Source organism: Martes martes (assembly GCF_963455335.1).
Source record: "Martes martes genome assembly, chromosome: 8".
Classification (NCBI taxonomy): Eukaryota; Metazoa; Chordata; class Mammalia; order Carnivora; family Mustelidae; genus Martes; species Martes martes.
The window spans coordinates 24934858-24962392 of NC_137895.1; the positions used below are offsets into that span (position 1 = coordinate 24934858).

The following is a 27535-nucleotide window of genomic DNA, read 5'->3' on the forward strand; positions in this document are numbered from 1 at the left end:
GATAAAACTCGCCCTGCCCGGCAGCCGCCACAGGCAGAGGAACTGGTGTCAGGGTCCCCTTGGGACGCAGAGCCATGCCCAGGTACACGGTGCACGTGCGCGGAGAATGGCTGGCCGTGCCCTGCCGGGACGCGCAGCTCACCATCGGCTGGCTAGGCCGTGAGGCTGTTAGGAGGTACATCAAGAATAAGCCGGACAATGGTGGCTTTGCCTCAGTGGATGATGTGCACTTCCTCGTGCGCCGGTGCAAGGGCCTGGGCCTGCTGGACCACGAGGACCTGCTGGAGGTGGCCCTGGAGGACAACGAGTTCGTGGAAGTGGGTGAGTGGCCGAGTCCATGCGTGCCCGGGAAGGAGGCTCGGCGGCCACCCCTGGGCAGGTGTGGTGGGCTGCGGGCAGGCACATGCCTGGGAGAGGGGAGGCTTCCCCATTCACCTGTTACAGCAAGGCCACAGACCCTGAAACGAGCTGACTTCCCTTGCCCCTGGTATGCCACAGAGGCTGCATTCGAGGGGGATGGGGGTGCAGGTGAGAGCTTGAACGGCCGTTTAAACCCTGCCCACACCTGATGCCTACATCTCTACCTTTTCCTCTCCTCCTTGGAAAAGATGCTAAGAGTACTTGAAAGCCCGTGAGGTTGTTCTAAAGCAGCCATTTCTATAGAGGTGAGAGGCAGTGGAAGAGCGGTCGCCTGGTTTGCCAGCTACGCTGAGCGCGCCTCTCCCTTACCACCTATAAAGGAGCCTCTCTGATATTCTCGTTTCAGTCATAGAAGGCGATGCCATGTCTCCGGACTTCATCCCATCACAACCAGAAGGAGTTTACCTGTATCCTTCCCTGCAGGCTGGCTGGTCTGCTCTGGGGGGTACTCCCACCCGGAATGGGACTGGGGCTTTCTCACACTCCCCGGTGTTTTCCTTTACCTGGCTTCAGATACAGCAAGTACCGAGAGCCTGAAAAGGTAAGCTTCAAGCCAACACTCTTTTTGTAAAGAAAATGAAGTCGCGCTCGTTTCTGGAGGGTTGGGGCCCGCAGAATTTATGACCAAACGCTATCAGTTAGGACAGGGCTTTATCCTGCTCTGTGAAGTTAGGAAAAGGTATTATGCTTATTTCTTGCTTTCTTTACTCAGCCTCTTCTAGACCAAGCTTTTTCACTAGCACATTAATGTTTCAGAGCAGAAATAAAATCTCTTGAGTGTCAAACTTCAGTTCTGCTTGGGGCTTCCCTATTCTCTTGGTCAAGCAGCCCAGTTGCTCAAGCTCACCGAGGTCCCCTTCTTTTGTGTAGTACATTGCCTTAGATGGGGACAGCCTGACCACAGAGGATCTGGTCAACTTGGGGAAAGGACGCTACAAAATAAAGGTACCAGGGAGGGTGGGAGGGATGTCCTCTGACCTTTTTCACTGCATATGGGAGCCTTCAACGTGCTCAGCTTTGACCAATGTTTTCCTAGCTCACCCCAACTGCTGAAAAGAAGGTGCAAAAATCCAGGGAAGTCATAGATAGCATCGTGAAAGAAAAAACTGGTATCTTTTTCTCTTTGTGTATACAATTCTTTTTATTGACTTAAAAAAATGACCTGCATCTAATGGTACCATGTCTGTTTGTTGTTGTTTTTTTTTTTTCCCCTAGTTGTTTATGGTATAACTACAGGTTTTGGGAAATTTGCCAGAACTGTAATTCCTGTCAATAAGCTAGAGTAAGTCTGATCCCCCTTCCCCCCAGCAAACGTACATTCACATGCCACCTGTCCCCATCTTTGGAATTTCTTTCAACAAGAGAAGTAATTAACATTTGCCCCAATTTCCAGATGAGGAGGATAAGGCTCCCGTTCACTTGCATATGAGTTGGCATTGAAAACACAGGCTTGCTGGTCTCTTCCATCGCATCACACTGCTTTATTCTGTCTCTCCAAAGATTCACCTGTTCTTCCCTTCATTTCTGCAGCTGAGGGGACACTTTCACTGCGAGGTCTCTAAGAGGGGTTTTCCCTTTCTCTTCCAGAGAGCTCCAGGTCAACTTAGTACGTTCACATTCTTCAGGTAAGTCATTTCAAACATTAAATGACTTCTAGTCTTGTTTGATTTGGTGATTAAAGTAGAGCACCGTGCAAGGCATCCTGTAACAGCCGCGAGTAGCTAGTGCATCCTGAAAACTCGTGCCAGTTCTGCTTCAGGGGAGGAAGGGAAGCAGAAAACATCAGACAAGACCACCTTTCAGCTGAATCTCAGGAAAGGAATGGGCCAAGTGGAGGGATGGGGTTGGGGCAGGAGCACGTACATGGCCGTGCCAACACAGTGGTGCATTCGGGGAAGGAGTGAAGGCTGGAACTCAGGGAATGAGTTGATCAGGATGAGGTGAGATGGAAAAGTCTGTCAAGAATCCGAGCTGGTTGCTATTCTAAGGGTGTTGGGGAAGGTGGGGCTCACTGAAACATTCTAGGAAAGAGAAACAAAAAGGCAAAACTGGGGTTTCCCATTTTTCTAGAAGATAGGACTTTAAGAAGCAGGACAGTCAGGAAGGAGAGCAGTCCAACTATCTGAGTCAAGAAGAGACAGGTGGTAGGAGACTGGACTGAACTGGGGAAAGATTTGAAAGATGGAGGTAGAAACGACTTTGATTTTCTAGGAGAAAAACCTCAATTCTGTTTTGCAGGTGTTGGGAAACCACTAATCCCTGAGAGATGTCGGATGCTCTTGGCTTTAAGGATCAATGTCTTAGCCAAGGGGTACAGTGGCATTTCCCTGGAGACCCTCAAGCAAGTTATTGAAGTATTTAATGGTAATGCCACGGATCCCCAGGTTGACCCTCCATTGAGGCTGGGCACGTACCACAGGCAGACTTGGTTGATGGCATAGCAAGGAACTAGCAGAGACAAGACGACATAATATAATGGAGATGAACGGAAATGGGCTTGGTGAGAAGGATAACTGAGGAGGTGAGGGTGGGGACAGAGACACTTAGTCCTTTGTACCTTCAACTCATTCTTCATCACCCTTCACTTAGTATCTGTCACCTTTAAGTCTGGAACAGAGCTTACTTCTCAGGATAGAAAAAGTCCAACATGGAGACAAGATTTGAAATGCTTGGGAGGCCACTATCCCTTCTCACAGATAAGGATGAACAGAATAGATCAGTGCAGGCTCAGGAAACTCTTTGGGGTGAAGGTATAAAGGTATATAGGACACCTCTGGGTGCCTAGAGTTCTGAGAATTCCCTTGGGTGAACTATGATGTGGAAGCTGGCCTGGGGATGGCACTTTATCCTACCAATATTATTTAGCAGTTGGAAAACACACTGTTATTAGGAATCTGAGTTCACTATAGAAAAAAGAGGATTTTTTTTTCTTAGTAACTGAGAATTTCCTCCAAAACAGTACATGTCTGTTTATAAGTGTGGTGAGGTAGCAGGCTGGCTGCCTAGGAATCTGGGTAAAAAAAAAAAAAAAAAAAGGAAAGGAAAAGAAAAAGAAGAGACAACGTTCCCTATGCTTACCTCCTTAGAGAACCCCTGTGAATACTTCGGTTGTGTCTTACCCTTCTAGAACATTTTATATTACTTTTCTGGTATAAATATTTATATGTTTCCAAACATTCTCCAATAACTTTTCTTTTTCCCCCAATATCTTTTAATGGCTACACACACTCTTTGGCCATATCGTCCCTTAATTCCATATTTAGATCATTTCTAACTTGTTCTTAGGAACAAGACTGTAATGAACGATAGATATTTCCTGATCTTGAAGATGTATTGCTACAATTTCTAAAAATTTCTAGGTCTGATTAGACCATACACAGTGAATGCAAAGGGGTAGAGAACCAAGAAAGAGGAAAAAGTTAAAGGAATAGATGATCCTTATGGTGATGGGGGTCATCTTTCTTCCATACAGCCTGATCTGGTTTGTTTCTCTATATACAGTGTCCCTCCAACCACCTTCACACAGCAAATCTGAGTATGTCCTGGCTAAAATATGTAATGCTTTCCATTGTCCTGAGGATAGAGTCTAGAGTCTAAACTTTAAGAAACTATGTATTTCCTAAGCTGTACCTTTCATCCTCATGACTTATTCATTCCATAAATGGAAGCCTATGCCCCTCCCACTCCCCTTCACCCATTTTGCCCAGTGCCCCCACCTCTGTCAACCATCAACTTATTCTCTATATTTAGGAGTCTGTTTCTGGTTTTTTGTTTTGTTTTGTTTTGTTTTAGATTCCACATATAAATGAAGCCACCCAGGATTTATCTCTGTCCTATTTAACATAAGACCTACCAGGTCCATCCATGTTGTTACAAATGGCAAGATCTCATTGTTGGTTATAGCTGAGTAATATTTCATTGTGGGTGTGTATACATACATGTATATATGTACATATGTATATACACACACACTACCTATTCCTTATCCATTCATCTAATAATGGATGCTTGGGTTGCTTTCATATCTTGGCTCTTATAAATAATGCTACAGTAACCATAGGGGTGGCATGTATCTTTTCAAATTAGTGTTCTAAGTTTCTTTGGACCCAATATTGGAATTACTGGATCATATGGTATTTCTATTTTTAATCTTTTGAGACTCCATATTGTTTTCCACAATGGCTGCACTCCTTTGCATTCCCACTGACAGTGCTCAAGGGTTCCCTTTTCTCCACTTCCTCATCAACACTTGTTTTTTCTTGAGTTTTTTATTTTAGCCATTCTTCCAGGTGTGAGGTGATATTTCACTGAGGTTTTGATTTGCATTCTCCTGATGATGAGTATGGTGAGCATCTTTTTATGTGTCTGTTGGCCATCTGGATGTCTTCTTTGAAAAGATATCTATTCAGGTCCTCTGCCCATTTTTTAATTGGACTATTTGGCTTTTCTGATGTTAAGTTCTGTAAGTTTTTTTTCTATTTTGGATATTGACTCCTTACCAGGCATATCATTTGCTAACATCTCCCTTTCAGTAAGTTGTCTTTTCATTTTGTTGATGATTTCTTTCATTGTGAAAACATTTTATTTTGGTATAGTCCCAATAGTTTACTTTTGTTTTGGTTTCCCTTGCCTGAGGATCCATATCTAGAAAAATGTTGCTAAGACCAATATCAGTAGTTATTGCCTATGCTTTCTTCTAGGAGTTTTATGGTTTCAGGTCTCACATTTAGGTCCTTAGTCCATTTTGAGGTAATTTTTGTGTATGGTGTGAGAAAGTGGTCTAGTTTTCCCAGCACCGTTTATTTTTTTTTTTAAGATTTTATTTATTTGACAGAGATCACAAGTAGGCAGAGAGGCAGGCAGAGAGAGAGAGGAAGAGAAGCAGGCTTCCTGCTGAGCAGAGAGCCTGATGCGGGGCTCAATTCCAAGACCCTGGGATCATGTCCTGAGCCGAAGGCAGAGGTTTCAACCCACTGAGCCACCTAGGCGCCCCTTCCCAGCACCGTTTATTGAGAAGACTATCTTCCCCATTGTATATTCTTCCCTCCTTTGTCCTAGATTTATTGGCCAGATAGGCATAGATTTACTTCTGGCTGTCTTTGTTTTAGTTTGTGAATTTGTGAATTTAGTTTGGATTCTTTGTTTTAGTTTGTGAAAAATGCCATTGGTATTTTGGTAGAGATTGCATTGAACCTATAGATTGCTTTGGGTGGTATGGACATTTTAACAATATTAATTCTTCCAGTCCATGAAATATACCAGTTTTTTTGTGTTGGCTTCAACTTCCTTCATCAGTGTTTTATAGTTTTCAGAGTACAGGTCTTTACAGTCTAAACTTAAAGTGGCTGCAAGAGATGGCTTTTTGCTACTGGGAGGGTGTTCCTTCTGGCCCACCCCCCGTATTCCCCTCTCCCCTTTTCTTTAATAGCAGCTCAGCCAGGTCCCTTAAGCACTAGTTGTGCTTTACCCCGGTATTTGTGTCACAAAGTGATACTAGCTCCTGCTGGGGGAGGTTGGTCTCACTGGTAAAATGAAGATAGCCAGAAGTAACGGGTGCCTCCTTCTCTCCCAGCCTCCTGCTTGCCCTACGTTCCAGAGAAAGGAACCGTTGGCGCCAGCGGAGACCTTGCCCCACTCTCTCATCTTGCTCTTGGGCTCATTGGAGAAGGAAGGATGTGGTCTCCAAAGAGCGGCTGGGCTGATGCGAAATACGTAAGACTTTACGAACAACTTCCATCCGCAGTAGTTTCCCTAAGCTGGACGCCGGCTGCAGGTGCCTGCTTCATAGCATTGAGTCCTTATGGCAGCCCCATGAGGGAGCCACCATTATCCCTGTTTCATAAATGAAACCTGGAGCTTACGAGTCAAACTAGGCGAGGCTCTAAGCTCCCATTCTTTACCATTGGGCTTCTGGACTTGATGGTCACCTTGGTGGATAGGTACAGTGACCAGTGTTGATCCCAGCAATTTGTTCTGCAACTAAAACTCTTCCGGGGCCTATCCAGGAGGTCACACACTGGTGGGCATTTATTGAGTTGCTGGTCTCACAGTGCAGAGCCATGGATCACAATCCTGACTGTATGGCCTCTGGACAGCTGGTTCCATTTCCCCCCAAGCTCCTATCCCAGTGGTGAATCAGAAGGGCTTGTTTTTGGTAAAACCTTCATGTCTTCCTCATCCATCTCCATATTCCACCAGAGCAGCCCACAGCATTGTTTGACGTGTTAGCTCAGGTCAACTGCTGACAGGTCCCCTCAGTGAAGGGGCAGAGGACCAAAGGGGAGGAAGAAGTTAAGGGAACAGATAATCCTTGGCTGGGTATAGGTTCCAGATCACCTTTGTTCCCCACAGCCTGATCTTTATTTCTCTGTGTACAGTGTTTGCCCAGCCCCCTTCACACAGCACATTCCAGCATGTCCTGGCTTAAGCCTGTAATGCTTCCCATTGTCCTTAGAATAAGGTCTAAACTCAGCGTGGCTTCTAAGAGTCTTGTTGGTCGAATTCCTCCCCCTCGGTTCTATAGTGGGATGTGCTGCGTCTGGGACAGAGGGACCAACACATGCTCATTCTTCTCTTTCCCACTCCCTCCTGCTCCTCCTCCCTCCAAGGAGTCCTCTGGGTCTTTCCCCTCCCCTCCAGATGCCTCGAGCCCCTCCTTTCCGCTCTCCTAGCATCTTCAGTGCTCATTTTCCAGCAAACCCCATGCACTTCCTGCTTCCCAGACTGCTTAACATACTCTCATTCTGGAATTGCCCCTGAGCTAGTCTGTCTCAATTTTCCTAGGCCAGCCCCAGGCTGACACCCCAAAACAGTCTGGTGAGTAACAAGTACCCCCAATACACTTGTGATATGGACACGGTGAATGGTGCTGACTCTGCCTTCCTTCCTCCCTCGAGGGTCCTTAGCACAGTGACTGTTTCACTTCCTTTATTTCTGGAGAACATAATCCCGCCAGTGCTTAGACCAGTAGGGAGGGTGGAGGGCTTTTTAGGTCAAGCTCCGGAGGACAGTCAGGAACGAAGCCTCAGTACAGTAGAGGTGCTCGTCTGTGCCGAGGAAGCACAGGAGAAAAAGTGAGTCCCTAAGGTGGAAGCTGAGTACGAAGGATCCAGAAACCCAAACGCAGGGTTATATCCTCAGACACTAAAGTCCCTGCTTTAAGCATAAAAATTACGTGAACTAGAAGTCAGCTTTCAGACTAAAGAATAGAACTAGAGAGTAGACCAGAGTAGATGAACAGAACCAATTTATGTAGGTCTCACCTTTATGAGACAGATCTTTTTTTTTTTTTTAAAGATTTTATTTATTTATTTGACAGAGATCCCAAGTAGGCAGAGAGGCAGGTAGAGAGTGAGAGGGAAGCAGGCTCCCTGCTGAGCAGAGAGCCCGATGTGGGGCTCGATCCCAGGACCCTGGGATCATGACCCGAGCCGAAGGCAGAGGCTTTAACCCACTGAGCCACCCAGGCGCCCCTATAAGACAGATCTTTACGTTTAAGGATATTTTATTGATTCCTTGTGAAATTGGAAATAGAAAAAATGAAATTCGAAATTCATTTGATACCCATTTTTATCTTCTCAATCACTCTGCAGGTCCTGGAAGCTCATGGATTGAAACCAATTGTTTTGAAACCGAAAGAGGTAAAGAGATTCGAGGAAGATTTCCTCATTTTAACAAGTCTTTATTTATAGAGTATGTTCAGTCTTAATATCCATCTCACTGGTTTCTTAAAGTAAATGTGGCTTTCATGTCTGTATAAAGTTTGTCCCTGAAGAAAGGACTCCTCCCCAAGCCTTCGAAAGATGCTTCATGCCGCAGATGCTTAGGGGTTCTCTTACCTAAGAACGTAAACTCCAAATCGGGATCCCTAAGGATCCCTAACGGATGCTTTGAGTCAAGATCCCTTGGGTGCTCTCCACTAAGAATCTTGGACCAGAAATGTCCTAAGATGTCTTGTTCACAACGAGGACCAGCTTAAAAAAAGCAGCATCGTTAGGAGTTGAAGATTTTATATGCAGTCTCCCCTGGAGGGCCATGGCTGCCTTGAGAATGGGGACATTAACACGTATTTCACTTGCCAGGTTTATGCTGACTGGTTCACAGACGATGGCACTTAATCTTCCAGTGCCTACTAAGCATTCCTGCCCTACACTTTCGAAAACATAAATAAATGTCATTCAGCTGACGGGTTAACTCTTCTCTTACGGAAGCAAAAGATAAGAAATCAGCTTGAACGCGGGTTACGACAACTACCACAAAGGACTTCTCTCTTCCTTTCCAAAGGGCCTGGCGCTCATCAATGGGACCCAGATGATCACCTCCCTGGGCTGTGAAGCCGTGGAGAGAGCCAGTGCTATTGCGCGCCAGGCGGACATCGTGGCGGCCTTGACCCTGGAGGTGCTGAAAGGCACCACCAAAGCCTTCGATACCGGTCAGCATGGCTCTTCCACTGGGTTACTGTTCAGTCGGCCAGAGCTGGTTGGGTGGGCTGGTCCTGGTCTTTAGACATGAGACCGGTGGGGGTCGATGGTAGAGGAAAAGGAAAATCCCCACGTCCCTGTGGCATACGCAGTATTGCTACAGCTTCCTCTGAGTGATGCCACACTTGATCTTGAAATGACCCCATTTTACGGACAGATGCTCACTCTACAGTTGACCCAGAATTCCGGATCACTCAGGTCGGACTCCCATCCAACTGTGCACGTCTTAGGAATCTGTTCACAGGGTTTTAGAATTAGAGTAGGATTAGTATTGGTCCCCATTAGAAAATTGGGAGGGAAAAACTACAGAAGTTGTAGCTTACCTGCAAAGTGGTGAATTTGAAAGACCTATGTAATAGGACAGAAAAATGGTCTAAAAATGATTGAAAATTGTCAGAAATTGGCCCCTGTGGAGCTCCCTTCCATTATCAGCCTAAATCTTTTTAGGGTAGGCCCAGGGTCTTGAGTTAAATTCCCAGTGGGCTCCACACATATTTGCACCCAGATATTTAAAGTAGAAAAAATATGGTCAATGAGGAATATCTTGCTTTTAGCGTTAAGCTTTTAACTGTGAGTGCTGGTAAGAGGCTCTGAGACTTTTGAGGGCTTGTGTCAGCACTGTGGGTGGTCCTGATGGTAGTTCACTCTAATGTGAGAATTGCTCAAACTGTTCCTCTTTCTTCAATTCTAGACATTCATGCGGTTCGCCCTCACCGTGGGCAAATTGAAGTTGCTTTTCGGTTTCGGTCACTCCTGGACTCAGATCACCACCCATCTGAAATAGCAGGTCTGGGCATGTTCACGTGCGTGAGCTTATGTGGTGTTGTGTTTTGTGGAAAATATTGACCACGTGTCCCTTGCCGTCCCCTTCCACAGAGAGTCACAGGTTTTGTGATCGTGTTCAGGATGCGTACACCTTACGCTGCTGTCCACAGGTAAACGAACAAAACAATCTTTTCTTTTTCCCAATTCAGGGCGCAAACAGAAAAAGAGGGGTGTTAAAAAGTCATGTAATGGTCAATTATAATCCAAATTTCTTTACTGCCTCTTTTAAAAATTACGCATATTTGTCCATTTGTCCGGTCATTGCAGAGTTTCTATTCTCTATGATAAGCTGTTTCCTTTTGGATTGCTTTGCTCAATTCTCTTGTGCAGAAGCACAAGAGACAACTTGCTGTGTTGGTTTAGTGATGTAACTTCTAAAAATTCTTAGTAATAACATCATCTTAACCCATTAATGGAATTTTAACTGGTTCTCCCTTTTAGATACCATAAGAACCAGCCTGACAGAGATGGCCATAGGAAGGGCGAATCATAATTCAAGTGCACATCATGGTTGTACCTTATCTGCATTGGATCAGCAGATATAAACCATCACAAATAAATCTGTGAGGCTTAACTTTTGTTAAAACAATGCAGAAGACCTGAGCTGGCATGAGGTGTTCAGCATCACAGATGTTACCACTCGTTTGTGTGTGGCAATTAGTTGGATGAGAGATTAATATACTTCTCACGAATGAAACAATATTTCATTTGGTGCCAGATTCTAGTCTAGAGTGTAGTAAAGAATCCTCCCCAGAGCAAACACCCGCATTTCCTTAGACTCAGCAAGTTTCATTCTAGCTAGGTGACTGGAAATATCTACTGGAAAGAATTGCTAAGTTAGCCTTATAGCCCAAATAAATCCCAGTTTAAATCTCGCTTCCTTGCTATCCTAATAAGATCCTTGCTATTCTAAGACAAACATCAGACTCTGTGTGACAGACACCATTATCCGTGTTTTCAACGTATTCACTCATCTGATCTTGTATTTTAGGTCCATGGTGTGGTGAATGACACGATAGCTTTTGTGAAGAACATTATTACCACAGAACTTAACAGCGCAACAGATAATCCTGTATCTTTTGGCTTCGTACTAAGCTGTAGCTGTAGAATTCCAGCTGGTAATTTTTAGATCTGCTGAAGTGATCGTCTTGTGTAGCATCTCTGTTCTGTCACTCCATTTCATAGACTAAGTACCTGGAGTTCAGAGGGTAAGTGACAGAGGCAGGTCTGTGAACCTAATTTCACTTCAGAATCTAACATGCTGTGCTTTCCCAATGGGCCCATTCAAGGCTAAAGGATATATTGCCAGCATTGGCTGAGAGAGTTCAGGAAGATGTTTGCCCTAAAATCCAGGGTTGAGATTGCTGATAGAGGATGAAGACGTATGTCACAAGTGGATAGGATTGTGGGGACCCTGCCCGGGCTGGCATTTATGCAAGCCTTCCTGGTTCTAGTGACACATTAGACAGAAGGCAACTTGTTAACACTTAACAAAGTATTGCTCAAGGAGTTATGGCTTTCCTCACCTCAAGTTTTTATTTTTGACATGGATTTTACTCCAATCAGTGTTTCCAAATTTTACAAAGAATAATAAGAATGCTTCCATTTCTCAAAGATAGAGCCCTTCTTTCCTTCATGGTGTGGGTATCGCAGAGCTATCTTATTTCTGTTTTGGAATGTTCTTTGATGGTGTAGTTCCCTCCAGATGTTGATGTGATCTGTCAGGAGTCACACTGGCAAAGTCTTCACAGAGATACTCAATACTGCCTTTGAAGACCACCCAGGCCCTTAGCAATATATTTTTCCTATCCCACATCTGCCTTAGTTCTCAACACTGGAGAAAGTGCTGAGTTAACAACCTTGGAAGCCATTCCTAGCTGAGGCGAATGGATGGGTTTCACAGCAGCTGGGTAAGACTGATTTATCACAGGACCTTGCCAGTGTGGTTTCTCTGATAAGCTTACTTCAGGATGTATGTTTTATGTCCTCAGTGTCAGGTCGTTTTACAGTTAAGTCAGACCCACACTAAATAATTCTCAACTCACTCACCTCAACACCACTCCACGCACTGCCCCCCCCCCAAATGGAGTAGCGCTTTCAAGAAGTCTATGTAAGTCTTGTCTCATCTATCAGTTCTTGAAGAGGAGAGATATCCATTCTGTACTTACATAATTTAGACATTTTTGCGGGGTGGGGGGGGGGGGACGAGCAAGACAGAGGGGCAAAGGGAGAGGGAGAAGCAGACTCCCCCTGAGCAGGGAGCCTGATGCAGGACTTGATCCCAGGACCACAAGATCACAACCTGAGCTGAAGGCAGACGCTTAACCAACTGATCCACCCTGGTGCCTCCATAATTTAGACTTGAAAGGGTATCTTATAGAGCAAAAACAAAGAGTTACCATTAAATTAGTAGATGTGGAAGAGGGATAATTCCTAACTAAATTTTTCTCCTACCACTTGCCCCAGCAAAAATTTCAGCCAAAAGTACTTTCCTTTCTCAATTAAAGGTTCTTAATTAACAATGAATTTCCAATAAGGTAATATTTGGGAATTCCCCAGCAATATTGGTGTTAGTTGAAAGAATATTCCTCTCAATTTTTCTATTGTAGAAATAGAGCACCTATTACACAGTTGCTAGATGTTATGGGAGCTAAATTCTGATTGCTTTACTCTGATCGCCAACAAACAAATTTGGAACAACAGAGAACAATTGAACATGCTTAAGTTCCAAGTATGTGCAAAGATTACTTGCTATGAGGATTCAGAGAATGGAGAGAAGACTAGGGCCTGTGACTGGGGATGGCTCTGTGGAGAAGAGCCAGCGCTGGGCCCAAGAGGCTCACCGGTTGTATGTACTGAAAAGGGTAACTCCCAGCTTGATGAAGTTAATGTAATTCGTGCATCTCCAGCTCTTTGGAAGTCAAAACCTTCCTCACACAGAGTGAGTTCCTAGCTGATAGATAATAAGCATTCTTTAGTCCAGTAGGTATAAATCAGCTCTTTGTAATCTACAAGGAGGGTCTGTTACTGCCTATGTCTGGGTGCCTGTTGTTTTAAGCGAAGCACAGGACAGAATGGGATGATCCTTGAGGGCATTAAGAGGCAGTGAGTGTGAGTTGCTCCTACTGAGATCGGTTTGCAACAGCCTCTTGGCCACCATTTGCTATGGATGCTGCTCTAGGATCACTGGGTAGACTAAAGTTTGAAAATCTTTCCAGAATTGATTGTTCCAGACTATTTGGTGGTCGTTCATCAACAAAGTCTTCCATTCAGCAAATTCTTCTACCAAGCACAAGAAGAAATAAAACTGGTGTCCTGGTGTCTGTTCTTAGTTACAGACACAAACTTTGGAGGGAAAGTACTAACCACTAGATTATGATAGTTACGGTGTTCGAGAATCTCTAATTACAGAAAAAAACACAAAAACCAAAAAACATCTCGTGTTCCATGTTTCCTTGGCCCCTCGTTAGGTGTGCATGAGTCATCCTTAAGGTTTTGAGTATTTGTTTTGTTGTTTCTGTGTTTGTTTTTGTGCCCCTTTATGTCAACAATTGCTTGTAGAAAGATACTCCTTCCCCCCACCGTATTTGTACAAGGGCTACGAGTGTTCAAAATTAGCCTTAATCTGGTTTGCAAGATGGTTTTTGCCAGCAGAGGAGAGACTATTTCTGGAGGAAACTTCCATGGTGAATACCCAGCCAAAGTAAGCTTTTTAGAATTGCTCCTGACCCTGAAAGCATATTCCAATTTAAGCCAGGTGAACTGAGACACTCTTTCTAGGCCCTAGATTATTTGGCCATTGGAGTCCATGAACTTGCTGCGATTAGTGAAAGAAGAATTGAAAGACTCTGTAACCCCTCCCTCAGCGAACTGCCTGCCTTCCTGGTGGCTGAAGGTGGTCTCAACTCGGGGTTCATGATTGCGCACTGCACCGCGGCAGCCCTCGGTAAGCATACCGCCCGAGAGTACTGCCCGTTCCCCAGAACACGAGCCTGTCCATTTCATCTGAAAGTGTCCAGTTTTGTCCTTGAATGTGATCTTTTCCCCCCACCTCATTTGCATCCTATCTGTCTCAACAGAAATGCAGAAGGGAAATCGCTTTAACATTTTTTAGAAAAAAATTAAATGAAACCTAAGCAAAGCTACACTGAAACATACTAATACCTAATGAGTTTGTAAATGATGAGGTTTCCACAATTTCTCTGTAGGACACAACTGGATATCATATAGGAAATTCATCCTTGTAGCTTTTTCCCTAATCTCAATTTGAAGACTAGTAGAAGGAAAAAGACAAAGGTATCTACAATTAATGGCGAAACTTGAACTGACTTGAATGATTGAGCTTTGGGTACATTCTACTAGATACACCAGCCACTAAGATCATAAATATGTGATTACAATGTGCAAAAAATGCTTATGAGAAGATGCCCTCCATGAAAACTGAGCTTCAGTGTGGCTGATCTCTGACTCCAAACTGTGAGTAACACATCACAACAAGCTCCAGTACAAAGGATACACTAAGGGCTTCATTTATATTTGCTCACTTAATGGTCACAACAGCACCACGAGGCGTGTACTATTATTAGCTCCATTGTACAGATGAACACCCGAAGATCTGAGAAGTTAGGTGACTTACCCAACACTGGACAGCTAGTAAGTGGAACTGAATTCAAACCCAGGCATTTTTGTTCTCAAATCCATGCTCTAGCTTCAATTAATGTGGATCTCATATTAATCTGTATTTAATCCTAAACTATGGTTGCCAGATTTAACAAATGGAAATGCAGGATGCCCAGTTAACTTTGAATTACTGGGGACATACTTGTACTAAAAAATTATTTTTATCTGAAATTCAAAATTAACTGAGCATTCAGTATTTTTTTCAGGCCAACCTACCCAAGAGGCAGGAGAGCCTGTGCTTAATCAATAGCATAGACTCTAGGACCAAATTCCAACTCGGTCATTTATCAGGAGTGAGATATGGAGCAAATTTCTTAATCCTCTCTCCGTTTACTCCTCCGTAAAATGGGGGTGATGAATTTACCTAATGGGACTGATTTGAGGATTAAATGAATTATGCATATAAAGCTTTAGAACTATGCCCAGCCATGTTGTAAGCACTAAATAAATATTAGCTGTTATTAATATTACTCCTAACCCCTTCCTCACTGAAGCCTCACATGAAAACTCACCACAACCCAAAGGAGTCTGTGAATTCATCGTGTCCTCTATCCAGTATATTCTAATTGCTCACTTACCTCCTTATTAAAATACTCCTCTAAGGGTAGCAACTTCTCACACTAAGTAGGGAGGTCAAGAGGTCGTGGTAACTGGTCTAGAAAACATTAGGAACTTTGGAAAGCTTCATTTGAATGTGTTTGGCTTTCCCTAAACTTCCTATTGAAGTTGTTCAACTTGTCAACTTGCTTTCTTTATAATGAAACAGGTAGTTTTCTTTCTCCAGGACGTGTAACTTCTCTTTCTGAATAAGCCTCACCATGAATAAGCCTCACCACAGACTGCGTATCCATTAAAGCAGGTTTTGGGTCCCAGGACCTGGGACTCGCCGTGCTTGAAACCTGGAAAGTTCTGGTCTAAGATGAGCCGACCGCCTGGTCTACATCGCTAGATTATCTCAGGATCCCTTATAGCAGGGAGAACAACTGAATCTCACCCAGCCACACTCGGGAGCAAAAACGTAGGGGGGAAACTCTCTCCATGGCTCCGGGAGCAGGGGAGGAGCTCTGGAATGTAGGTCCTCCTCCACACTTCATGTATTGTCCCGGAGCCAAGAATCCAGCCATCCACTGAGTTTGTTAGAACAACAGAATCTCAGGCCCCACTCGAAACTCATCATTTGCATATTGACAAGATGGAGTGACTCATATGCACAATAAGGTCTGATCTAGGCCATCTCCAGAACTCCACCCCCTCCCCAAGACGCATCCAGCAGTCAGGGAGCCCTTGCTTGAGCCCCCGCACCCGCCCCCCGACAGTCTCAGCTGTGAAATCTCCTTGCACAAGATCTGTAGGCCCAGTCTCCATCCCCAAATACCACCCTAAATCCTAACACCTCCTCTGGGGACACAATCAGTCCATTGTTCTCAAGTACTTGGCAAAGTCCATCACGACTTTTTCCCCTAGTCTCCCGGCATGCTAAACGTTTCCAGTGTTTTCAAATAGGGTTTGTAATAGGTTTCCTATCAGGTCTCATTTCAGAACTCACTATTCCCTCCTTTTCCATTTAATACAAACCCAACCTGCTTCCTTTTCCCCAAATAATCTGGGACCATCTGGTGGTGCTTCAATACCAAACAAGAGCTCCTGGAGAGGACACTCGGTGCTGTTGGGCACACTAGCAAGCCAACAAGGCAATTTTTCTCATTAGCAGCTTCCTTACCTTGCCCTGGCCTCTTGCAGTGTCCGAGAACAAGGTTCTGTGCCACCCCTCGTCTGTGGACTCTCTCTCCACCAGCGCCGCCACGGAGGACCACGTCTCCATGGGAGGATGGGCAGCAAGGAAGGCCCTGCGGGTCATCGAGCACGTAGAACAAGGTAAACCCAGCCCGTCTGGGACCTCGCGCCCCACCAACAAATGACCGCACCTGCGGTCCTTCACGTGGGATCCCTGCGGGTAGCATCGGCATCACCTGGGAACTTGTTAGAAGGGTGGATTCTTAGGCCCGGCCAAGACCTGCTAAATCAGAAACTCTAGGGAAGAGAGCAGAACCCATCTGGGTTTAACAAGTCTTCCAGGTGATTCTGAAGCTCGCTGAAAATTAGGAACCACACCTGCTGTCTAAGCAGTTTTGCTGGTTGGCTTAATTTTTTAAACAATTAAAAACATATTCAAAAGTGGAGAGATTAGTGCTACAAACCCTCCTGTACTCCAACTCAACAGTACATTTGCTTCATTTTTTTCCTTGACTTTCTCAAGTTATTTTCACACAAATCCCATCACATCATTTTCTTCCTGCATACTTTGTCCCTTAAATATGAATGTTTTTTAATCCACCATCATGCCATTCTCATATCCAAAAAAAAAAAATCAGCAGCGAGTCTTGGTATCACATACCAAGTTGAGTACATATTCAAAATTTCCCAATTTCTCAATGCCTGCATAGTGGGTTTGTTCAAATCCGGATTCAAGGTGCACAGTTAAAATTTGGTGGTCAAAGTCGTAAGCCTCTTTTCATCTAGAACACTCCCCTCTCCCGCTTTTTTTTTCTTCATGCCACAGACTAGTTAAAAAAACAGGTCAGTCTTCTGTCAGAGTCTAACATTCTGGATTTCTACCTGTTAGCCTCCTCGTGGTGTTACTTTTAACTTGCTATCTGCATGTTATCTCTGTCCCGCACATTTTCCACCGGCTGTGGAAGAATTAACAAGATTCAGATCCTATCTTTCGGGAGATAGTTTCTAGGGTGGAGCTGTGTTAGGCCAACCTCTCCCTGCCTTAATTACTGCTTATTTGTTTTTTTAAAGACGAATTGCCTTTCTTTAGGCATTGTTAGCTAAGCTACTAAGTTTTTGCAATTGTATCAGAAGCCATTGGAAGACAAAAGAATATCACTACAGTAATTCCCCTCTCCTGGAGGGGGAGGGGACGTTCCAAGACCCTCGGGAGAAGCCTGATCCCTCGAGATACCAAGCCCTACATATACCACGTTTTTTTCCTGTACAGACATACCTGTGATACAGTTTAATTGCTAAATCAGGCACAGTAAGAGATTAACAAGAATAACTAATCAAGTAGAACAGTTAAAACGATATATTGAAATATAAGTTCGGTGAACATGAGCTCTCTCAAAATAGCTTACTGTGCTTTACTCACCCTCCTTGTGACGAAGGGGGGACGACAGAATGCGTACACGGCCAGATGAAGTGAGCAAACGCCTCAGGGGTTGTGAGGTAGCGTTAGTCTACTCTTGACTTTCTGATGATTCATCAGAAAGAGGCATCTGACTACCCATCAGAAGGCTCACCTGCTTCCAGACAGTGGTTGATTGTGAGCAACCAAAACAGCAGAAGGTGAAATGGCAGATAAGCAAGGACGAAGGTATCCTAAGATAAATGTGGGAGAGTTACGTGCTCTTATTATTGAAATATAATTTACGTACCATACAATCACTCATTTAAATTGTACTCTTAAGTTGTTATTAGCATATTCACAAAGTTGTGCCATCACTACCACAAATCAATTTTAGAATATTTTCATCCCAAAAAGAAACCTTGTGAAACCTTGCACCCTTGACCCGAGCTCACCCATTCTCCCTACCCACCCTGCCCCGAGGCTTAGGCCCCCTGGATGTCCTTTCTCTCTCTATGGATTTGCCTATCCTGGAAATTCCATAGAAATGGCATACAATATCTGATCTTATGTAACTGGCTTCTTCCGGTCAGCATAATGTGTTCAAGGTCTGTCCATGTGGTGGCATGTGTCAGTGGTTCATTCCTTTTTCATGGCCCAGCAATATTCTGTCATATGGCTATACCGCACTTTGTTTATCCATTCATCAGGCCAGGGATGTTTGGGTTTTGGCCACCTTTTGGCTAGTATGAATACTGCTGCTTTGGTTATTGGTGTACAAGTTTTTGGGCAGACATAATGTTTTCATTTCTCTGGAGTGCAGTTGCTGGGTCATATGGTAACCTGTGTTCATCTGTTTGAGGACCTGCCAGATTGTTTCCCAAAGTGACTCTACCATGTTACATTCTTAGCAGCAGTTTTTGAGAGTTCTGAGTGTTCCACACCTTCCCCAACACCTGTTATCCTGATCTGCCTACCATGGTGTGTTCCTAATGTCCCCCCTGAACGTGTTGCTCTGGCCAAAAGCTTAAGGAGTCACCCTTGTCCACTCTCAGATCCTCTATCCATTTCATCAGCAAATCAGCCTTGCCATCAAAAGACACCGAATCAAGGCTCTGTCATCTCTTTTTGAATGGTCTCCTTGTTTCCACTACTGTTCTTCTACAGTTACCACATGCAATAATCAGGGTGAGGTTCTTCAACTGTAATTTTGACCACACTATGTTCCTGCTGAAAATTTGCCAGTTCGTTCCTTGTGCTCAAACCAAAATCCAACCCCATTCCTGCGTGATCTGGCTTCTGGCTCTCGCTGACCCCTCTCTCCATTCCATTCCTTACCCTGAACCACCGTGTTATTCTTGTACCTACCAAGGACACATCCCTAACTCAGCACCTGTGTTAGGTGGCTGTGTTAGGTGGCCCGTCTGCCTGCAACATTGTTCCCCTAGGCCTTCACACGGTTCACTTCCGCATCCTACCTTGGTCGCTGTGCAGATTTCATCCCAGATGTCTTCCCTGTCTACCCCAGCTCAACTTCTTGAAGTTTCCAATTCCTTATGCATAAAGTGAGGGGACTGCACTAGAAGATGTGAAGTTTCTTCCCAGTCCAAAATGGATCCCATTGCTTCATCCCCTCCCGTAGTGTCCTGTCTGTACTCACCAGAGTTTGGAGTGTGCTTCATAAATTTTAAGATAAGATGCCAAATCTTTTTAATACTCCATTTCAGTTGACCACTTAAATGGTTTGATCAACTTGAAGCTTCTTTGTTATTTTCTTGGCAAATAATGGAATCCAAAAGTAGAGAAATTTAGATTTCAATATTCAAAGTTGATAGCAAGGTACGGTACATTTAATAAGAGTTCTTAACTAGGGAAAAAAAAAACATGTAAAGACTGTTTTATCAAGGAACCTAAAGTTGGCAAGATACCAGTTTCTACAATTTGAGTTTTAGTGGGCTTGGGAGCCTTTGAGTTTGAAGGCTTGAAAGAACATTGTAGAATTATGCTGCCCAACAAAAGACTGATTTGCTCCTTCCCTGGCTCCTTCATTCCTTTGAAGAAAGTCTATGTGCCAGGTATTTCAGCCCCAAGAGAAGCAGCAAGACTAAAAACAAATGGAAATAGGACACAGATGTCATCCATCTTGATCAGATGACGTAAGAAGGAGAGCACTAAGACATTTACCTGTACAGCACTCCCCTTCTAAGCGTTAAAGATCCAGCCAGTGGGGGTAGAAGAGGAAATTTGTTAATGGTAACCAAATACCAAAGCAGCTCATTCTACCAAAAGACTGAGCGCCAACCATCTCTTAGTTGGCGAGAGCTGGCTGACAACTTCCACGTGAGTGATATCCCCCCAGCATGAAGTCGGCTTCAAACAGCTGTCCCCTCCACCTTTCTCGTAGTGCTGGCCATCGAGCTCCTCGCAGCCTGCCAGGGCATAGAGTTTCTACGCCCCCTGAGAACAACCACTCCTCTGGAGAAGGTCTATGACCTCGTGCGCTCTGTTGTAAGGTAAAGGCAAACAGGTCCCCGGGTGTGACATCATTTCAGGACTGTGAACCTTGGCCACAGTTGGTGCTGGGCTGATGGTCTGATGTGCTTTCTGTGCAGGCCCTGGATAAAAGATCGCTTCATGGCTCCAGACATTGAGGCAGCACACAGGCTGCTCGTCGAGCAGAAGGCAAGTTGGCCACTTGGCTTCCTTCTTAATATTGGGTCATTATGGGAAAGCAAAGTGGGAGTGGGGACTGCAGAAATACTGTCTTATTCTTTTGTTTCCTGTCTCTTCCTTGGAAGTGAACAAAAAGGAACTCGAGCAACTAACTTCCAAGGCAACTAAAAAGCTCTTTGATAAACTCTTAAGTGTTCCGTGTTGCATCCAAACATTGACTATCTAGCAATTAGAAACTGAAAGGACTTTTTTTTTTTTAATTTTTTTTAAATTTATTTATTTGTTAGAGAGAGAGAGAGCGAGCGAGCACAGGCAGACAGAGTGGTAGGCAGAGGCAGAGGGAGAAGCAGGCTCCCCGCCGAGCAAGGAGCCCGATGTGGGACTCGATCCCAGGACGCTGAGATCATGACCTGAGCCGAAGGCAGCTGCTCAACCAACTGAGCCACCCAGGCGTCCCAGAAACTGAAAGGACTTTTTTTTTTTTTTTTTTTTTTTTTCTGAAAGGACTTTAAATGGAGTTTGGGACAGGTATTCCTGAGGAGAAAATGAGGTGAAAGATTCATGGATCCCCTTCACCAAGACTGTTCTCTTTTGTTCAAAAGCACGTTCTGTTTCCATGATGTTATCACCGCCTCCTCCGAGCCCAATGACTAAACGGACCTGAAGACAAAACAAAGTCCCAGGATTTTTTTTTTAAGATTTTATTTATTTATTTGACAGAGATCCCAAGTAGGCAGAGAGGCAGGCAGAGAGATAGAGGGGGAAGCAGGCTCCCTGCCTAGCAGAGAGCCCGATGCGGGGCTCGATCCCAGGACCCTGAGATCATGACCTGAGCCAAGGGCAAAGGCTTTAACCCACTGAGCCACCCAGGCGCCCCAAGTCCCAGGCTTTTACTTCAAAAGTCTGTGTGTCTGTCTAGCGCTGTGGTGTGTCCCGCCCATCACCCTGGGTGAGATACAGGTTCTCCTTATTGCTTATTTCCTCTGGTTTCATTGACTATAGATTTATCCGATAGGGATAGATGCCTCATAGGCTGTCTTATTATTTTTTTAAAGATTTTATTTATTTGACAGAGAGAGACAGAGCAAGAGAGGGAACACAAACGGGGGAAAGGGAGAGGGAGAAGCAGGCTTTCTGCTGAGCAGAGAGCCCGATGCAGGGCTCGATCCCAGAACCCTGGGATCATAACCTGAGCCACTCAGGCACCCCTAGCCTGATTTATTTTTTAAATATATTTTTTAAAGTTCTTTGAGCCTTTTGTTGTGATTTGTGGGCCTCATGTTCTCTAGAATTTCTTAATTTCCCCTGGAACCATTGCTCTGTTCTCGGGGAATGACTTTTCCCTCTGATCCTCACAGCTGTCATTCCCAGGTTGTGCCCTGCACCCTTTGAGGGGCCTTGCGTGCTGCCAACTTTGGTGCTCGTAGAGAGGTGTGTGAGCGGTTAGTCTTTTTTAATTGAAATAGACCTGACATATAACATTATATTTGTTTCAGGAGAACAACAGAATGATTTGATATCTGTGTATTTTGCAAAACGATCACCACGATAAGTCTGGTTAACATCTGTCACCAAACACAGTTACAGTTTCTTTCTTTTCCTGATGAGAGCTTTTACAGTCTACTCTCTTAGTAACTTTCAAAGAGACAATACGGTGTAATTAACCGTAGTCATCCTGTTGCATATTCTATCCCCAGGATTTATTTATTTTAAAACTGGAGGTTTGTACCTCTTGACACCCTGTACCCATATCGCTCACCCTCTACCCGGCCTCCTCTGGCAACCGTCAGTCTGTTCTGTATATCTATGAGCTCCATTTGTTGGTGTTGCACTAGATTCCACATATCATAGTATCTGTGTTTCTTTTTTTTTTTTTTTTTAAGATTTTATTTATTTATTTGACAGATAGAGATCGCAAGTAGGCAGAGAGGCAGGCAGAGAGAGAGGAGGAAGCAGGCTCCCCGCTGAGCAGAGAGCCCGATGTGGGGCTTGATCCCAGAACTCTGGGATCATGATCTGAGCCGGAGGCAGAGGCTTTAACCCACTGAGCCACCCAGGTGCCCCAGTATCTGTGTTTCTGACTCATTTCACTTAGCATACTGATCTCACAGTCCATTCAGATTGTCACAAATGCCAAGAGTGCCTTCTTCTTTATGGCTGAATAATACACACACACACACCCTGCATTGTCTTTATCCATTCATCTGTTACGGAAACCCCAATTTGGCTGCCCATCCCTTGAAGGACCAAGACTTGAGAGATGAGTTTTGATGGGAAAGGACTTTGCGCTCTGTTCATGAGGCCAGCCACCGGGGGAGAAGCTGGACTCTTGTCCCAAAGCCTACTTCCAGGTTTCTGCCTGGCCCAGAGTTATTGAAAGGGGTTTAATCAGCTAAGGGAGTACAGTGGTCTGTGACATTTCTTGCCAACTTGCAGACTTGATGATGGCAGCTACAGAGTCATCTTGGTGCTTGGTGGTTGTGCAAATTCTAGTTTTTTGGTGCCCAGGGTGGAGGTCAGTTGAGCAAAGATGTCTGCTTCCTTGGTACCCAGAGGCGGAGCAAGAGTGTCCTATTCTTTCTACAAAGGAGGGCAAGAGCTACAGATGCACAAAGGGAGGGTCAGGAAAATCATTTATGTGTGTGACCTTAAAAAAGAAAACCATTTTAGGGCGCCTGGGTGGCTCAGTGAGATAAAGCCTCTGCCTTCGGCTGAGGTCATGATTGCAGGGTCTTGGGATCGAGCCCCACATCGGGCTCTCTGCTCCACGGGGAGCCTGCTTCCTCCTCTCTCTCTGTCTGCCTCTCTGCCTACTACTTGTGATCTCTGTCAAATAAATAAATAAAATCTTAAAAAAAGAAAAGAAAATCATTTTGATAAAGATTGCTGGGTTAGTCAGAAAGCCAAGGCAGTTCCCAACAGACTTGCTGGCCTCTGGGGCCTGGGAAAGTTCCGGTCCTTCATTCCCCAAGGCCAGACGTCTGCAAATCTCAAAGAAAGTCAGTTAATTCTGTTACAGATCAAGGGCCTTAGGTCAGCAAGCAAGAAGTGTGTTGTCTTGACTCAAGATAACCCTTAAGACCGGCTGGAGCGCTGCTGTACACCCCTTAGTGGACACCAAGGGGGCTTCCTTGTCTGGCAGTTTGTAAGTAACACTGCAATGACAGTGGAGGTGCAGGGATGTTTTCGAGGAAGTTAGCCTTTGCAAGGACACATTTTCTAAGGTAGTACAAAAGGATAGGAAATGTTCCTTGGTTGTTAGCAGCAAGCTGATAAAAAGCAATTGTAGGGGAGCCTGGATGGCTCTGTCGGTTAAGTGTCTGCCTTCGGCTCAGGTCATGATCCTGTGGTCCCGGGGTCCCAGGATCCAGACCCGCATGGGGCTCCCTGCTTGGCAGGGAGTCTGCTTCTCCCTCTGCCCTTCACCCCAATCAGGCTCTCTCTCTCACTCAAATAAATAAAATCTTAAAAAAAAAAAAAAAAAGCAGCTGTGAATCAAAAACAGGACCTAAACTTGAGGAGATTCCTGAAACAGAGTAGGCTGGTGCGTGGAGCTGTAGAGCAAGCAAGGGTCTGAAACACCGCTTCTCAAACTTCCCTGTGCATGTGAATCTCCTGGGGGTCTGGTTCTAGTGGGGGCAGGAGGCTGTGGGAGCAGCAGGAGGGGAAGGAATAGAGTGCTGGGTGGCTCAGCCAGTTACAGGTCTGCCTTTGGCTCAGCTCATGATCTCAGGGTCCTGGGATGCAGCCCTGCATCGGGCTCCCTACTCAGCAGAGAGTCTGCTTCTCCCTCTGCCTGTCCCCTAGCTTGTGCATGCTCTCTCTCTCACAAAATAAGTAAATAAAATTTAAAAAATTTTTGAAAAGAGCATAAGGAGTAGAGCACGTGTGCCATGGAAACCCAGCAAATGAGGAAATCCGTTGCCCTATTCAAAGCTTGTTTTAGAAAACGCACATGCATACCTTAGAGCAACTTTCCTTAATTCCATCCACACTGAATCGTCTGGGTTTTGTTTGTGTGTTGGCTTGTTTTGCTTCCAAAGAGTAAGCAGCTGAAAACCCTCCTGGGGAACTTTAGAAAGGTTTTGGACTTTGTATTTTAAAAGCTGTTAATGCAACCAAAGACTAATGGATACAGATTGTGTGTCAAATGAAAGCAAGCAAACAGCTGCTAGGTGCCTGGTCAGCTCGCCACGTTTTGATCCGATGAAGCTGACGTTGACTGACATGTGAGGACGGAGTCATCAACATTCTGACTCTGCTTTATCCCTCTCAGGTCTGGGAGGTTGCTGCCCCATACATCGAAAAATACAGAATGGAACATATTCCAGAATCCAGACCGGTTTCTCCAACAGCCTTTTCACTGGAATCTCTACATAAGAAATCCACCAAAATCCCCGAGTCTGGGGATCTTTGACAGGCTTTGTCATGGATCAGCGGATCAGAGGGTCCTTGGTTGAACAGCAAGCAATATTATGCTGAAGAAGAGACCTGAGGACTTTCCTAAGTAGATCAACCCATTATGTTGTTCGGTCCTTCTAAAACCTCCTTTGCTTAGGCTGGTAACGGCATCAGCGCTGCTCACTCTAGCACTGTGTTCTTGTTGACCTGGTTTGAGACACAGAAGTTGTTTTCAGATTATAGTTTTCTTTCTTCCTTAACAATATCAACAGGCCACAGACCACTTCATATTATTTGAACTCAAATTTTGAAACAGATTGGTATTTTTTTCCAAAAACATTAGACTTTTACGAATCTCTTTCTCTTCTCTTCCTCCTCCTCCTCTCCTCCTTCCCTCCCCCCCACCCATCCTCCTCCTCCCCCCTCCTCTTCCGCTCCTCCCTCCTCCCGGTCCTCCTCCTTCTTCTTCTTCTTCTTTTATGGTTTAACCAGATCTCCACTAGATAACTTTGGCTGATTGAATTATACCATGATGTGATGAATGTTCTCACTAGACCTTGATCAACAACTTCTTTTGAAGTCATAGTTTGTCCTGAAGCGTCTCTTTCTTCTAGTAATCGCATCAGAGTATAGTCAATAGGTCGAGAGGTTTTGTGTAAAGGATTACTATTGGAGTGGCCCTTACTGATATTTGTCAAATATCACTATACATTTCTATCTGGCTATGTGGCAAAACACTGTACATCTCAAAAAAAAATCTCAGATTCTTAAGCTGGAGTTAGAGGTTAGTATTACTACCTTCTTCCCGTGGGTTAGTACTTTATTCACAGTCCTCTAACAACCCTGCGTTGAAAAGCCTCCTGTCTCACAAATAAGGAATCTTGTGTTCAGAATTAACCAACCCCTTCTCTGTAACGATAACCCTTAAAAGGGGGAACTCTTGACAAAGGTCCACGGGGCCCTGGGCTGTGTTACCCAGTCGGTTTTTTCCTCAAAAAAGAAGACAAAGGACCATCTGGGAAGACTTAAGTATAATCACCCAAATGAAAGATGAGTCAGATGACCTCTTTGCTTCACAAAGCTAACTCTGTGACTTTGCACCTACGTGCGCGAATGCGTGCAAGGGGCTCCCCGTGCAGGAGACCAGAGCCACGGCTCCAACGACAGTAGGCCAGATACACTTGCCAGCTTGCCTACCCACTTCCAGCCTAAAATGGGTCCAACAGTGTATTTCACAATAGGGTTTCTCTCTTTAGATGGCGGTCGGTCTCCAGCAAAACGTGGACACCCAAGGGAAAACCGCTGCCCACAGCAATTCAGTGACCAAAATGGGCTGAGGAGCCTGTTACAGAAAGGCTGTTCTGGGTACTGTCCTTTGCCAAAACATCAACAGGCACGATGAGTTCGTGCTTAGCCACGAACCCCAGTCGAGTCAGTAAACCCAGTCGTCTGATGGCTGCTCTTCACTCCAGTGTGGGAGGGCTGGGTCCCTACGGGCCACTGTGGTCTTCCCGGGCACTTTATGATCGAGTTTTCGAGGCAGCTCTGTGAGAAATGGATTATCACACGCCTCCAAGAGAATGTCAAGGTAACCATGGAACAGACTCCATCTGTTGTCTTATGTTGTCACGATGTTCTCAGATTTTTACAACCAAGTGTAGTGCCTCCTTAGGGAAAGGCTATTCGAGCTGCAGTTAATCAAGCTTCTGAAAGGTTTAGACAATGAATGTTATTAGCACATCGCCAAGCGTCTTTAGAAAGTGTGGTTGGTTTGGGTATCCTTTCTCCTTCCTGGGGGAGTAGAAGGAAGGATTAGAAGCATCTCGATTTCCTCCCAGCAGGCTCACCCGGGCTGCTTCCCCTGCCATCTGAGGGCAGATGGAGGGCAAGCCCCGGAGCCTTTGGGCTCTTATGCTTTTCAGTGCCACACTTGCTAATGTCCTGGTGGCCGAAGCAAGTCACCCTGCCCAGCCCAAGCCAGACAGGGACAGTGCTACTCAATGGCATTGGGATGTGATCTGCGGTCCATCACTGTAACAATCTACCACGTACGTAAAACCAAACACAGAACCTGAAACATTCAAGACGCTTTTCGTTACTACTTTAAACTTGAGCCTCATCTTTGTATCTGGTCACGGGATTGTTACCGTTTTATTAAACCTTCTCATTATCTCATGAAGAGCACAGTCATTTTGCATTTGGGGGGTTATTTGGTTGAAGGTGTTAGTTAACTTACTAAATATAAACATTAAAAATATACCAAAAATCAAAGCCAAGAGACCAGGTGTCGCATTCCCTTGGCTTAGTGATCAGTTCAAGAAATGGTTGAGGTCGCGATTTGGGCCAATGAGACGGAGATGACTTTTACTGGAAGCTTTGAGAAAATGTTTTCTCTCCTGAGAGCCATGGTAGCCAGGCTTTCTCATCCACCTATTTGAGGTGAACGAGGAGGAGGCACAGAGCCCCTAGGGCTGTTGAAAGCCAGCCCAGCCCATGGAGGAATCTGGCCGTGGGGTGATGCCAAGGCTGGGTGACAAAGCAGAAGGAAGGAGGGAATCTGAGTCTTCGGCATTACTGAACTGCTGGAGAAACCAGTCCTGAAGCCTGTCTGTCTGGTGAATTTCCAAGGGTGATCTAATATGCTTCCTTATTTTTACAAGCAATTCTAGTCAGATTTTGAAATCCATAGCTGTTGGCATCGTCCCTACCACAGCTGTTTCTGAGGTGCCGTATGGGGCTCTACGGTACCTCGGTACGGCATGTAGTCCTGTATTCAAAGACTTCACCCAGTTGGGAACATGAAATGGCCATTACTGTGCCAAGCATGTGTCCATATAACCACAGCACCTTTGGATCATCAGGGAAGCTTCCTGGAGGAGGTGACTGAGCTGGGTTCTGAGTGATGGTGGTCAGAGAGCGAGGGGAG

At 45.0% G+C, this 27535-nt stretch overlaps 1 protein-coding gene across 1 annotated transcript; it reads left to right on the top strand.

Moving 5' to 3' along the window:
- Nucleotides 1-21: 21 nt before the first annotated feature.
- Nucleotides 22-26784, top strand: HAL (histidine ammonia-lyase). The gene is made up of 20 exons (XM_080810768.1): nucleotides 22-321; nucleotides 767-827; nucleotides 934-961; nucleotides 1291-1365; nucleotides 1457-1529; nucleotides 1636-1702; nucleotides 2008-2045; nucleotides 2659-2784; nucleotides 5993-6132; nucleotides 8013-8060; nucleotides 8704-8851; nucleotides 9592-9687; nucleotides 9777-9835; nucleotides 10717-10797; nucleotides 13363-13428; nucleotides 13506-13671; nucleotides 16146-16280; nucleotides 19940-20048; nucleotides 20148-20217; nucleotides 24485-26784. Exons 1-20 carry the CDS (start codon nucleotides 75-77, stop codon nucleotides 24623-24625), a joined length of 1974 nt encoding a protein of 657 aa, XP_080666894.1. The 5' UTR covers nucleotides 22-74; the 3' UTR covers nucleotides 24626-26784.
- Nucleotides 26785-27535: the final 751 nt, after the last annotated feature.

Coding starts and splice junctions, on each gene's coding strand:
- HAL (XM_080810768.1), top strand. CDS start 75: ATGCCCAGGTACACGGTGCACGTGCGCGGAGAATGGCTGGCCGTGCCC. Junction 828..933: donor CAACCAGAAGGAGTTTACCT/GTATCCTTCCCT, acceptor ACCTGGCTTCAG/ATACAGCAAGTACCGAGAGC. Junction 13,429..13,505: donor ATGGTGAATACCCAGCCAAA/GTAAGCTTTTTA, acceptor CACTCTTTCTAG/GCCCTAGATTATTTGGCCAT.